General features: G+C 36.1%; 1 protein-coding gene across 2 annotated transcripts in view; it reads left to right on the top strand.

The window, feature by feature from the left end:
- Positions 1 to 7: 7 nt before the first annotated feature.
- The window catches only part of SASS6 (SAS-6 centriolar assembly protein), a 37,686-nt gene continuing 23,489 nt past the window's right edge, over positions 8 to 14,204 (top strand). The window contains exons 1-8 of one of the 2 annotated variants that reach the window (XM_010975239.3): positions 8 to 239; positions 5,244 to 5,304; positions 6,877 to 6,956; positions 7,360 to 7,464; positions 9,281 to 9,452; positions 10,160 to 10,225; positions 11,289 to 11,408; positions 13,656 to 13,847. In XM_010975239.3, the coding sequence (XP_010973541.2) occupies positions 175 to 239; positions 5,244 to 5,304; positions 6,877 to 6,956; positions 7,360 to 7,464; positions 9,281 to 9,452; positions 10,160 to 10,225; positions 11,289 to 11,408; positions 13,656 to 13,847 (861 nt within the window). In that variant the 5' untranslated portion in view covers positions 8 to 174. The other variant, XM_064488758.1, reaches the window with a different exon arrangement.

Here is a 14,204-nt window from a genome sequence, read left to right as displayed (position 1 = left end):
GCTGGCGAGGTCCAATTCTCCTCCGTCTCCCCTCTGTGTCTCTTTCCCCGCCCTCTCCGCGGAAGCCGAGCGCCAAACTTAAAACTTTAATAGGGCCCGGGCGGCTTTCGGGCTAGTACCCGCGGGCCGGGCCTGTAAGACTTTTCCGTACACCCGCGGGGGCAGCGGTTCAACATGAGCCAGGTTCTGTTCCAGCAACTAGTCCCTTTGCAGGTGAAATGCAAAGACTGCGAGGAGAGGTGAGGGCCGCGTTACCCCGTTGCCCGCGGGTGGCGGTTGGGGTCGGGCCAAGGGGGAAAGATGGCGGCTGCGGCCAGTGGGCACCGCCCTGCGGCTGGGTGTCCGGCCGGCGTCCCGGGACGCGGAGACCGACCCAGCTGGGACCTAATGGTACCTTCTCTCACCAGGTCGGCCGTTGCTGAGGAGGGAAGGGTGTAAGAAATGGGGACGCTGACCTGCATCAGATTAACTAAACAACAACAACAACAACAACTTTGAACTGAATCGTGGGAATTATAGCCCTTTGCTCTCTTTTTGACCGATAAGAGCTCTGGCCGAGAGAAATAATTTACACAAGTGCTCACGAGTTCATAGCAGGGCGGGCACTAAATTCAGGCCTTGGCTCCCGACCCTACTTTCTCCTTCGAATTATATTGGAAGTAATTTTAATCTTCGACTTAAAAAAATAAGTTTTACGGTATATTGCCTCTTTTTCATGTTAATTACTAAAAAGAAAATACATTACTTTTAAAAGACCAAAAACAATTGGGGAAAACCGTAAATTCATTCATTCATTTATTCATTCATTCAACAAACACTGCCTGTTTGCAAAACACCTTGCAGGGCCCTGGGGATACAGGGGTCAGGAAAAAGCCCTTGCGTTCTTGGAGTTTTCTGTCCGTTTAAGGAGGAAAGACAGGCAGTCTCACACATAAATGCAAGATTACAACTTTGACTAAAGAGGTGGTGCTAGATTTGGCTGAAAGGCAGATTTCAATTTTGTTTCAGTTCCACCACTCATTAGCTGTCTCTTAAGTTTCTGACCCTTAAGTTTCCTCATTTGTAAAACTCATATAAGTTGTCTGTCCACACGGTTGGTTGTTAATGAGGATCAAGTGTGTAACTGTATGTGAAAACTAAATGGTGTGGAAATGTGACGTGTAAAAAATGAAGGCATTGATTTATTGAGTTGCCAGTAATGTGAAACTAGTCTGTAGTTCAGAATTAGGTACAAAAGCACTTGGCAAGCCAGACAAGGAGACGGTACCAAAACCAGCAGCTGTAAATGGGTATCTGTAGGTTATTCTTCTGTGCTGCCCAGTATGGGAGCCACTATGGTTATTGGACATAAGAAATGGAGCTAATCTGAACGGATGTGCCGTAAGGGTAAAAAACACATCGGACTTTGAAGACTTTCTGTAAGAAAAAAAGGAATGTAAATTATTTCAATTTTTATATCGATTATGTGTTAAGATGACAATATTTTGGATATATAGGGTTAATGCAGTGTTACTAAAATGTATCTGTTTCTTTTAACTTTTTTAATGTGGCTTCTAGAAAACTAAAAATTACTCCTATTTGTGGCCTTCATTGTATCTCTTGGATGGCCCTGTTCTAGAGTGATTATAACAATATAAAAGGAAGGGGGAGGGGATGATTTCTGATTCCAGTATTGAAACTCCTAGATCCTCTCTGTCTCATTATATTGCCATCACAGTTATCTTCATAAAACACAAATTCAGCCTTTCATCCCTTCTGTTTAGAAACCGTTCATATCGCCTATAGAAGGGGTCAGCCGACTGGAGCCCATAGGCCAGATGGCCCACTGCCTTTTTTGTAAAGTTTTATGAAATACCGCCATTCTCATTTGTTTAAGAATTGTCTGTTGCTTCTTTTGTGCTGTAGGGGCGGAGATGAATAAATGTGACAGAGGCCTTATGGCCTGCAAAGCCTAAAATGTTTCCTTTCTGGTCCTTGACAGATAAAGATTGCTGACCCCTGACCTATAGAAAAACCAATCCAGACCCTTGGATATTCAAGGCCAGTTCAGCTCAGCAAATATTTATGAATGCCTGCTATGTACCAGGCATTGTCTTAGGTGCTGAGAATATAAAAATCCCTCCCTCCTCCCCACCTTCCTCCAATAGCAGGAAAATAAAAAATCATTTTTCACTCTAGCACTCAAGGAACTCAGAGTTTCATAGGGAAAACAAAAGGGTCTTCCTTGGAGGGGTGGCACAATGCATTTAAGAGTTCAGGCTCTGGAGCTGGATTGTTTGGGTTTAAATCCCAGTTCTACCACTTACTGTTCAGTTTTGTACAGTTTTTCTTGACTTCTCTGTGACTTATCTTTAAACTGATGAAAATAAAAGTGCCTGCCTCGTGGGATTATTGTGAGCATGAAATAAGTTAATACATATAAAGTGCTTAGAACAGTGCCTGGAACTTAATGAGCATTCACTAAACATTAGCTATCATTAAAGTGTGATTAATGCATGAAGTAATATAAATGAACTAAAGTCACCGAATAGAAGGAACTTCAGCTGAAGACAGTGGTAATGCTCAGAGAACTCTGTCTGGAGGAAAGTGATTCAGAACTTTGAAGCCCATGGTTTAACATCAACCTGCTCTTCCATGTTTGTTTCCTGACCTCCTCTCCCCAGTGTGGCAGTCACGTAAGACCGTTTGTTACCCTCTGAACGTAGCTGATGCTGTCTCAGTACCATAGTTTTACTCCTGCTCTTCCCTCTTCCTCAGATGCTTTTTCTTTCATAATCTGCACTGCCTGTTTTAAATCCCTTTGCTATAGGGACCTTTTCAAAGTTGCCTAAGTTGAAATTGTGTATATTCATTTATTAGATAGCATGGTGTAGGTGAAAGATCTGAATTCTAATTTGGGTTCTGTGGTGTGACCTTAACCAAGTTTGTAACTCTACGCATCTCAGGTTTTTCCTTTGTAAGACAGGTAATATTCGCTTAACAAAATTACTGTTGTTAAGTGATAAAAGCAAAATGCCTGGCAGGTATTCAATCGTGTGTGTACTCAATGAGTGTTAATAACTCTCCTCTCTCTTGTAGCCCTAAAATACAATCAGAAGCAAATCTAGGGTAAAGTCATTTAATCTGATCTCAATTTGAGGACATGGACCATGTTTATTTCTGTTTGTATCCCTAGCACCCAGCATAGTACCTGGCTTAGAGTAGCTTTTGTTTGAATTGAGAATTTAAGGTTACAGCTACTAGATGGCAGAGGTGGGCTAGAATCCGGTTTTGCTAATGCCAAATCTAACTGACAGGAAGGACGTTACGTAGATTTATGCATTGTTCAGGTGTGATGTTTATTTGAGAAAGTGTTTTTTGATTTGTTTTATATTGTTCCTGTAACATTGACCTTTACAATGGAGAAAAATAAGATTTGTGATTTCAGATCCTCTGAAAGCTCACATTTTTCTACAAGGTATTTCTAAGGAGGTTTTTGAAGTAAATATTGGGGATAGTTTTTAGGGGGAGGGGTAATTAGAGTTATTTATTTATTTTATTATTATTTTTTTTTAATGGAGGTACTGGGGATTGAACCCAGGACCTTGTGCATGCTGAGCATGCACTCTACCACTGACCTATACCCTCCCCTCCTCGTGGAAAATAGTTTTAATCTACGGACCTTTCCTCCTCCTTTTTGCTCCCAGCATCTAATGCACATAGGCTTTTGGAATACATGCAACAATATCATTAATATGATTGGGAAATTAGCATAGTAATAAAACTCTTCCAGTATTATGTAAAGAACACTTTATTAAAGGGATGCTTTCTGAACTTTTTTTTTTTTTTTTTACAAATTTATCGAGTATTACACTTTAAAAGTGTAAATCACCATAAAAAGTTAGTTATTGAACAGTATAATACCATTGTGGTAGTTTGTACTAGAAAAAGCTTCAGGAAATGAAAACCAAACATCATGACCTTGTTTGTAGAGCTGAAAAGGCCCTCACAAACCTAACTCAGGCCACTTACTTTACAAATGAGGGAATTGAAAGTATTTTTTTATCTTTGTGATGTTCACCAGTGCTGCTTGTTCCTTTTCAGATAATATACAAGTTATTGTAACCTCATCGTATGACCTATTATTTAACATCCAGTCATATGTTAAATAAGAAATTTAACTAAAATGACATATATTAAACCAATATAAATTACAAATCAGAGCATAAAAAAAATCCAAACAATTGAATCTAGCCTTAGTCAACTATTACCAGGTTTTTCCATCAACACTTAGTTGCTATGTCTATACTTCTGCAGTAGATAAATAGTAGAATGTGAGAAAGATTTAAAATATGTCTTTAAAAGAATAATTTAAAATTGAAAACATTCAGTTTGTTAGTTTACTTTCCCTGCCCATCAAGGAAAGACCATTGTTATTTAATCCTAGGAGAATAGTTTGAGAACCACTTGTACACAGGTTTTTTTTTTTATATCATTATCCCTTTATTTCCCGAATTATTAAAATACTTCTGCACAATTTGATTAATGTTTATGAGCGCCTTTATTTATATGTCTCTATTTGATATTGGATTCTCTAAGATGCAATACAGAATGTGTAAAACTGGTTTTTTTCCCTTTAGGGTTTGGAGTTACTCTAGGATTAGATAGATGATAATAAACTTGTTGACAGTACTTCTGTGGATATATTGCATAGAGAGTACTGAGTGGATGTAGTTTGTGGATCTGAAAAAGAAATTTTGTGTATGCATAAGGGAAGGGAATATGATTTTTCTGGTTGTAAACATTCCAAGTATTCTAACATTAGTTCACATTTAAAATTTTTCAGATGAAATCTCTCATAAATCAATTTGATCATTTGAATTGGTAATTTTTTAATGTGAAAAGTTGTTATAAAATTGATGGTTTGTCATTCAATAGATGCTGTTTGAGAAAACTCAGACCATTAAGGGTGTATATTAGGCCAGTAGTAGACATTCCAAGTTGTTTATCTCATTTAATCCTCACAACAACTTCCTTTTATGGGAGAGAAAAATTTAGCCTCAGGTTAAAAACCTGATTACTTCCCTATGGAAAAACAAGAATTTAAACTTCAGATCCAGTGTGCTTTCCAAGCATCAGTTCATAAGTTAGAGGCAACCTGTGGAAGACCTTGTGGCTTATGAAGGGAAACTAGCTGTACAAGTGACAGTGATAATTCATTTCACGTGACTGTTTCTGATAGTTGGGCATATCTTTTCACACAGGAGAGTGAGTATTAGAGTGAGCATTGAACTACAATCAGTTTCTAATCCAGTTCACAGAAAGGTTGGTATTAATTTCTTTTGAAATTATTTCTCTTTTTTGGGGCGATATGGTAATTTCTGTACATTATAATTATTTTTGTTCTTTAAGAATGTGAGATCTTTTGTTACGTCCGTTTTGCTTTTTACTTTTGGGCCATTTTGTAACTTGCAGATCTAGGGTGCTAGAATCTGCTAAGACAACACCTGAGAGATTATTGTACCGTATTTTTCTAAAGCACGCAAGAATTGGGGGTTGGGACAGCAGTCTCCTTTGGTTTGCTCAATGTACTTTTAAGTTGCTAGACTATATATTGCTGCTGTGTAGAACTGGCATTTCATGTAACGTGAGAACAAAATGAGTTGAGGCCCTACAGGGAGATACTCTTCAATCTTTGACTTTTGAAGAGAGACGCTTAAAACATCACTCGTATATGATCTTCAGAAGTATGAGTCATTAACGGAGCATGGGCATAGAAGAGAGGGCTGAGAGTCTGTTTTCTCCGTGTCATAGCTTTCCCTAAACATATTCAGGGACCTAATAGTATTAGTAGCAGCTTCAGGTTTTTATAGCATTTCAGTGGATTTCAAGAAATACTTAAATAGAAGCTACTCTAAGAACAGGGCATTCTGAGGCAGAGCAAATTGCTAGGTTTCCAGGGTAGAGATTATGTATTTTATTTCTTACCTGTTACTCTTTATGCCTGCTGTACCTCTTCATTTTCTTGTTCTACTCATAAGTGGTTTAGATTTTTCTAGGACCCTAGCAGTTCCTCAGTAGCTACAAATAGATTTTATTTCAAAGTAGAAACTTATTCTTAACCCGAATGCTTATTTCTTTATTAGTCCTTCGTTATCTTATAGCTGTGCCTGTGTTCCTTGCGCTGCTGTTCTCGGAAGTACATAATTTCTGTGTACTTTTCTGCCAGTTTTAGCTCCTGTGATGATCTGCCGTATGGTAAATTTAACTACCTGGAAAGTGGCCTCTGTGAAGGGTATTCATTTCATTTAAAACTGAAAACAGATGGAGTTCCACGTCAGAGGCCACCTGGGGTGGGAGAGAACAGGCTCTTAGGAAGAAGCCCTGGCAGCCTGTCACCTGACACCCCTGTCCTCTGCCTGAGAGACAAATGCTCCTTTCCTGTCTAGGGGGTGGGTGACTGTCATTTCTGCTGATGTATTTGCCACTTTTGAAATACCAGACAATTGACTTGAGAGAAACTGAAAATATAATCGCATATGATACAGTCAGTGGTAAAGAGTATTTCTGTCATGGTGTCATAGTGCAGCAAGGGCTAGGTCTGAACTTCCTAAACCTCTGATAGAGTGATACCCCTCACCTTTCCACTCTTAGCATTTAATTAATTTTTATGGACTCCCCTTGCCCATGTGGCTCTCAAGGAGCAGAAATATCTACCCCTGTTAAAGATGCTAAGTCTCTAAAGACCAATGAAAACCCAGCAGCACCAGAAAGCAAAGCCATCTGAACTATAGCAGTGATGTGTTGATGTTCATTGGATGATTCCACTTCCAAGAAGAAATTACTCTAAAAGCCAAATCTACTGGAAATGTTAAAAAATAACAATCTTTCTTTTAGGATTTGGTTATCCGTCTGACTGATGATACTGATCCTTTTTTTCTGTATAACCTTGTTATATCTGAGGAAGATTTTCAGAGGTAACTAAATTTATTTTTCTGGTCTTTAATCTAGGAATAAATTACATTTTTAAGTTTTATGAATGTATCGATACTGTTCTCTTTGAAACACATACCTATTAGGAATGTTTAGTTATTTTGGAAACTGAAATATTTATACTGTGATTATTCAGAATGTTCTTGAAAATAAATATTTCATATATTATCAGAGTTCTGCTTAAAGCAGCTCAGAGATTTGGAACTTGGCTAAATTTATTGACCTTTTCCTCCTACTGAATAAAATCTAAAAATATCAAAGTTCTGTAGCTTAGTTCTTGATTATAATGGATATTCAGTAAATTAAAAAAAACTTTTAAGGTGTTGATTATAATTAAATATAGTAATTAAAATTAAAAAAAAATCTTTTTTCCTGTCTTCTGTGTAGTTTAAAATTCCAGCAAGGTCTTCTGGTAGACTTCTTAGCTTTCCCACAAAAATTCATAGATCTCCTTCAGCAGTGTACTCAAGAGCAAGCCAAAGAAATTCCAAGGTAAGTCTCAGGAGAGCAGTACATCATTAAACTTCTCTCAAGACAAGCTCTTCTTAGACAAGTTATAGCAAAATATTTTCTATCTATTATAAATACCTCTGTCTGTTTTTAAAGTTGTAATGAGAGCTTCATAAATCTCAAATTTATAAAATCAGAAATATTTACCCCTTAATTTTCATGTCTTCACAAAGCCGTCAAAGTTACCTAAAATATTTAATAGCATCAAGTATATTTTTTCCAAAGGTTACTTACCAGTTATAGTTATTATAAAATATTGGCTGTCTTCCCTGTGTTTTGTAGTATATCTTTGTAGCTTATTGTATACATAACAGTTTGTGCCTCTTAATCACGTGCCTCTGAATTGCTCCTCCCCTTTCCCTCTCCCCACTAGTTTGTTCTGTATAGCTGTGAGTCTGTTTCTTTTTTTATTATGTTCACTAGTTTGCTGTATTTTTTAGATTCTACATATAAGTGGTGCCATACAGTATTTATCTTTCTCTGTCTGACTTATTTCACTTAGTGTAATACCCTCCACATCCATCCATGTTGTTGCAACTGGCAAATTTTTATTATTTTTTATGGCTGAGTATTATTGCGTTTTGTATATACATACCACATCTTCCTTATCCATCTGTTGATGGACACTTAGGTTGCTTCCATATCTTGGCAATTGTAAATAATGCTGACTAATGATGACTGTAGCTCTGTAGTGTAGTCTGAATTTAGGGAGCATGATTCCTCCAGCTCTGTTCTTTTTTCTCAAAATTGTTTTGATTCTTTGGGGTCTTTTATGTTTCTATACTAACTTTAAAATTATTTGTTCTAGTTATGTGAAAAATGCCATCAGTATTTTGATACAGTTTGTGTTGAATTTGTAGATTGCCTTGGGAAGTATGGTCATTTTAACAATATTAATTCTTCCAATCCATGAACAGGATGTGTCTTTCCATATGTTTGTTGTCTTCAGTTTTTTTCATCAGTGTCTTTTAGTTTTCTGAGTACAGCTCTTTTCCCTCCTTAGATAGGTTTATTCCTAGGAATTTTATTCTTTTTGATGTGATGGTAAATAGGATGGCTTCCTCAGTTTCTCTTTCTGATAGTTTTTTGTTAGTGTTCAAGAATATGTTTTTATTTAAAAAAAAAAGAATATGTTTTTATAATGAATTTGGAAAAGAGGAATAAGGTTTTGTCTGTGTGTGTGTGTATATCCATATTTGTGTAGCGCTAACACCTGAACCTTGCATTGTAAAGTTCTCCAGCCTCTTATCTATTAGTTTCATCAATTGATGTTTGTTGTTACTTCATTAGGAACTACAAAATTATGCTTTTCTAATTCCATTATTCTTCTAGTATTTATTAGGTATAATTCTTTTATAAAGAAGAACTTTCCCTCATCAGTTAGAGCTATTTGATTACTCTGAAAATTCATATAGGAAAGGAAAAATGCTTAATTCTTACTTTTAAATTGTCAATTTTCAGAGTAAGGAGTGGTTACTGTCGTGGTTTCCATGTGTTTTTGGTTTGTTTTCATTTTGAGTCTTGCTTTCTCTCTCGCCTCATCTGTCTCTTCATTGTGAACTCATGGACATTTATATATTTACTGTGTTTCAGTCCACAGGTAAATGTCCATTTTACTCTTTATATTAATTAGTCCAGTTTTACCATTGGGAGTACTTTCATATTGGCCCCTATGATTCCAATAAGCCCCTTTTCTGATCCTTCTAATCATTGATGATGATCCAGTGAAAAGCTCAATGATTCAATAGGAGAGTTTCATGACTTCGTAAATGTGTTATGTGGCACTTTCTTTTCAAAGGTTTTTGCTACAGTTAGTTTCTCCAGCAGCTATTTTGGAAAACTCGCCTGCCTTTCTAAATGTGGTGGAGACAAATCCTTTTAAGCATCTTACACACCTCTCACTAAAACTTTTACCTGGAAATGATGTGGAAATAAAGAAGTTTTTAGCAGACTGTTTGAAGTGTAGCAAGGTAAGACTTAAGTTTGTTGTTGTTTTTTTTTCTTTAAAGTTATTCTTTTAAAATAAAATAAGTCCCAAAGGTCTCTGATAAACCGCTGAAGAGCTATATTGCTATTAGATTTTGTTTTCTGAATAAAGTTTTTTTAAAAGATGCCCAGGAAATTTTTATAGCATATAATGACTTTATTTTATTTTATTTTTATCTAATCATGGCACAACAGGATAGAATTGGACCAGGATTGAGAAACTTAGGTGCCAGATTTCTACTAGCTTTTTGTGACCTTGGGCAGGTCACTTAAACTCTTGGTGTCTTGGTTTCATCAGCTGGTAGATATGTATGGAAATATCTACCCTATCTGGCCTATTTTAAAGGAGATAAAATACATGAAAGTGTCTGGAAGATTACAAAGTGCTCTAAAATTATTTAAGGTATATTGCACAAGAAAACAACATTGGGACGCCTCGTAGGAGTTTTCAGAAAGTCCTTTTAGTTGAATGCTATAGATCAGTGCATCTCAAAATTTAGTGATTAGGCAAGTCTTCCGGGCATCTTCCTCGTGAAGATTCTAACTCAGAAGGTTTGAGGTGGAGCCTGAGATTCTGCCTTCCTAACGAACTCCCAGGGCGGGGCTGATGCTGTATTTTGCTGCACTTTCGGTAGCACAGCTACAGATAATTTAATTGTAAGCTGCATAATTGTATTATTTTTGTAAATAGGAAGAAAAATTATCATTGACCCAATCACTAGATGATGTTACCAGGCAACTGAATTTCACACAAAAGGTAATTCACATTTCATTTTGTCTTTGTAAGACATCCAAACATAGGCTCTGAATTGCTTTTTGAATCAAATCTAGGCATTTGTGGGTTTTTTTTTTTCCAAAGCATGCTACCAAGGAATTCCCTTTCCTTTTTGATACCTTTACTCTACCAGTTAATTATCTCAACCTGGTGCTCTTCCTCCTTGATAATGAATTCTGTCGAAACATTTCTGTTATCCCCAATATGTGACATGCTCCCTCCAAGTCTTCATTAAATAAGGTAGTATATAGTATCTGTCACTTGTTAGTTCTCTGCTTCTCTTTTATTCACCTCATTCCTCTTGTCTAAATGGCTTTTCAGTTCCTTCTTCTAAATCTTTCCCTTCCTTCCTTCTGTTAAGCATTGCCTTAATCCCTCTGATAGGCTTATCATCATTTCATTCATAGCTACTCCTTGAAATTGAGGACTAAAGTATCTGATAAGCTGCATGACTTCAGGCAGAAAATTGTCTTGCACAGCATAGCACCTCTTGGGATCCGACATAACTAGGTTTTTACGTGCAGGAGTAAACTACAGTTGACCCTTGAACAACACGGGGGTTAGGTGCGCCTACCCACTGTGTGGTTGAAGATCCTCGGATAGTCAGCTCTCCGTGTCTGTGGTTTTGCCTGCTCGGATTCAGCTGACTGTGGCACTGTAGTATGTATTTATTGAAAAAAATCTGAGGATAAGTGTACTTGTGCATTTCAAACCTGTGTTGTCCAGAGGTCACCTGTGCTATTTCTGACTGACTTGCTCTACCCTGAGTTGCTTTATTTCTTAATGCCAGAGGAGAGAATTAGGTGGTAAAGAGCCAGATTTAACTAAAAGATCAGTAATAGTTAAGCTGTGGACCATTTTAGCTCTAAAATTGCTTTTATTCTGATCTTGATTTCTTCAAATTCAAATAGTTTCTGTAGGAAAAGGCTTTGAGTATATCTTAAAAAGCTGTGATTCCATTTTCTTTAATATCCTTTACAAATATTGCCATGTTCTAATTAACATATTCAAGAGTTTTAATATTTTGTGTTGAATTCTAATACAGACATTATCAGAAAAAATTCAAGAATTAGATAAATTACGTAACGAATGGGCATCACACACAGCAGCATTGTCAAATAAGCACTCCCAGGAATTGACGAACGAGAAGGAGAAGGCTTTGCAGGTATGAACATTAAAAAAAACTGGAAAAATATTTTGTTATTGCTGTTAGTCATTTTGTTAATTATAAGAGTAATATATGCTTGCTTTAAAATTTTCAAACAGTGCAGAAGTATGTAAAAATTGTCTCTCTTTAAAAGTCTTATTACCCAGAGATAATTTATAACCACTTTGATACTTGTTTTTCCATATTTTTCTCTATATATGTAAATAACATATAACTTATAAATAGTTGTTTATATTTATAAATGTAGAAATATGTATATTGTATATAGTTATAGATAGATAAGTACAACACATATTTGAGTTTTGGTTTTGTTGTAAGATAATAAGGTCCTACTGGATATATTGATTGCAACTTTTTTCACCTCGCATGACATCATTCTTTAACAGTTCGGAAGTGGCTGCGTAGTATTCATTATTTGGGTGTGACATAAATTACTTAACTGCTTACCCAACTGGTGGACATTTAATGCTTCAGATTTTGGTTATTGCAAATAATACTTCAGTGAACGTTCTTTGTTCCTAGACGTGAGACTGCAGTATACCTATACCTGCCTGGCTTCCAAAGAGTGCTAAGTCACATGAAGTGACTTTTGGGGATTTAATCAAATAATCATATCATGTTTTTCACCTTAATAATGTAATGAGTGATAGTAATTTCCAAATGTGGAACCCTCTTTAAATTCACAGAATATATTTAGCCAAAGAGATTTTTACTATTATGTTGAGTCTGTTTGCAAATATTTAATTTAGAATGTTGTATATATATATTCATAGGTGAGACTGATCTGAGATTACCCTTTTTCTGAACCCTGTGTTAGTCTGCTAATTAAAATTATGGGTTCTGGACTATAAATTATGCTAGTGTCGTGAAAGGTATGAGAATGTTTTCCGGTTTTCTCTACGCTTTGGAAAGTCAAATAACGAGGAATTATCTGTTCCTTGGAGGCCTGATAGAATTAGCCTTTTATCATATGAGTCTGGTATTTTTTTGAGGCATTTATTTTGAGGGTTTTTTTTCCCCATTTCCTTCATGATTATTGGTCTGTTCGGATTTTCTACCTTTCCCTTCCCTGAGTTATTTATGTTAGCTTGTATTTCCTTAGAAAGCCAAGTATTTCATCTCTGTTTTAAATGTATTAGTACAATGTCATACATATTGTCTTAAGATTTTTAAAATCTTCATACCATTTCTCTTATGTTCTTAATTTGTTTTGTCTTTTAAGAGACAAAGACTTTAAAACCAGTCAGGCCACTCTTCCTGCTGATAAATATTCTATAGGGCAGTGATTTTAAGACTTTGAAGACTAGTGATTTTAAGTGTGCATCACAATCACTTGAAGTGAACACAGTAGAAAATGTAAATGTTGTAATCCTATCCATTACACTTTTTCTTTAAACAAGAAGTCCAAAATTCTAATGATCACTAGTATAAAGCCAGTTCTTCATTTTATAGCCTTTGGCCTCTGTTGCCTTCAGTGTGTGTGATTACCCTCAAACAGGTACAGTTCGCATGTTTACCGAGGTTGCATTTTCAGTTTTATATGGGCTCTTTCCTATTTATTTGTGATTTCTTTCTTGTACCTTTAAGAAAACATAACTTTTATAATCAGAAAAATATTCATTTTAGAATGTGTTTAGGATTTGATAGTGTTTGTCAACAGAAATTACTAAGATAAGTTTGTGGTACTATTCATACACACTGCAGTTACAACCATGTTCAGATTTTACTGTTGGTAAAATGTAACAACTAAGTGTAAGACTGAACTAATGAACAGTATCTTGTCAATTTTACAAGTTTAGGTGTTTTTTTATTAGAAAACATATATACTGGTTATAAAAAACTGAAACACTGTAATGTTTAAAGCAGTTACTGAAAGTTCCTTACGTGCCTGCTCATTTGTTTTTTCACACAAATAGATTCACACTGCATATACTATTTTGCAGTTTGCTTTTTTGAAAACTTAATCATTTATCATTCTTCCTTTAACTTGAAGACTATTACTTCTATACATATGTGGATTTAGGAGAAATAGAAATTATGAACAAGATCATAGTGGTAAATTCGCCTTTGTTGACCTTACTATCTGGTTCGTGAAATCTGTAGTTGAAAATAGATCCTCTTAAAAAGAGGGAAATCTTATAAAGAAGAATAATTAAGTTTTTTTTTTCCTTAAAATCTTCTCATACTTTACTTGTTTCTGGTTTTTTTCTTTGAATTTTGGTGTTATATTTTATTATAAAATAGGCACAGGTTCAGTACCAACAGCAGCATGAACAACAGAAAAAAGATTTAGAAATCCTCCATCAACGAAACGTCCAGCAGCTGCAGAACAGACTGTCTGAGTTAGAATCGGCTAATAAAGACCTGACTGAAAGGAAATACAAAGGAGACGCCACCATCAGAGAGCTCAAAACAAAACTGTCTGGTGTTGAGGAGGTATTGGCTGTTGTTGTGTTTGGTCTTTTTCCCCCACAAATTTAAGAGCATGTTTTACTTTGGTTACTTATTGCTCGTGTGGGTGGTGCTCCTCTGGATGTTCTGCAGGGATCTCTTGTGGTCTTAGGGTGGTCAGTTCAAAGAGTACCAAAAAAAATTGAGAATCTGAAATCTAGTTAAATGGGCTAATTCAGAACAGAACTAAGGTAAAGTTGGATCTTTTTGGTTCGGTTCATGAGGAGCAGCTCATTGGCACAGCCCTCAGATTTTTCAGTGTACTTTTAATGTCAGCACAGTGTCTGGAGCTCAGGGTGCTCAGTGTTGACAGGGCTGGGTCTTTCAGCCTGCTCAACGTAT

This window comes from Camelus dromedarius, chromosome 9 (assembly GCF_036321535.1).
Source record: "Camelus dromedarius isolate mCamDro1 chromosome 9, mCamDro1.pat, whole genome shotgun sequence".
NCBI classification, from domain to species: Eukaryota; Metazoa; Chordata; class Mammalia; order Artiodactyla; family Camelidae; genus Camelus; species Camelus dromedarius.
This window is presented reverse-complemented; position numbering and strand designations above follow the sequence as displayed.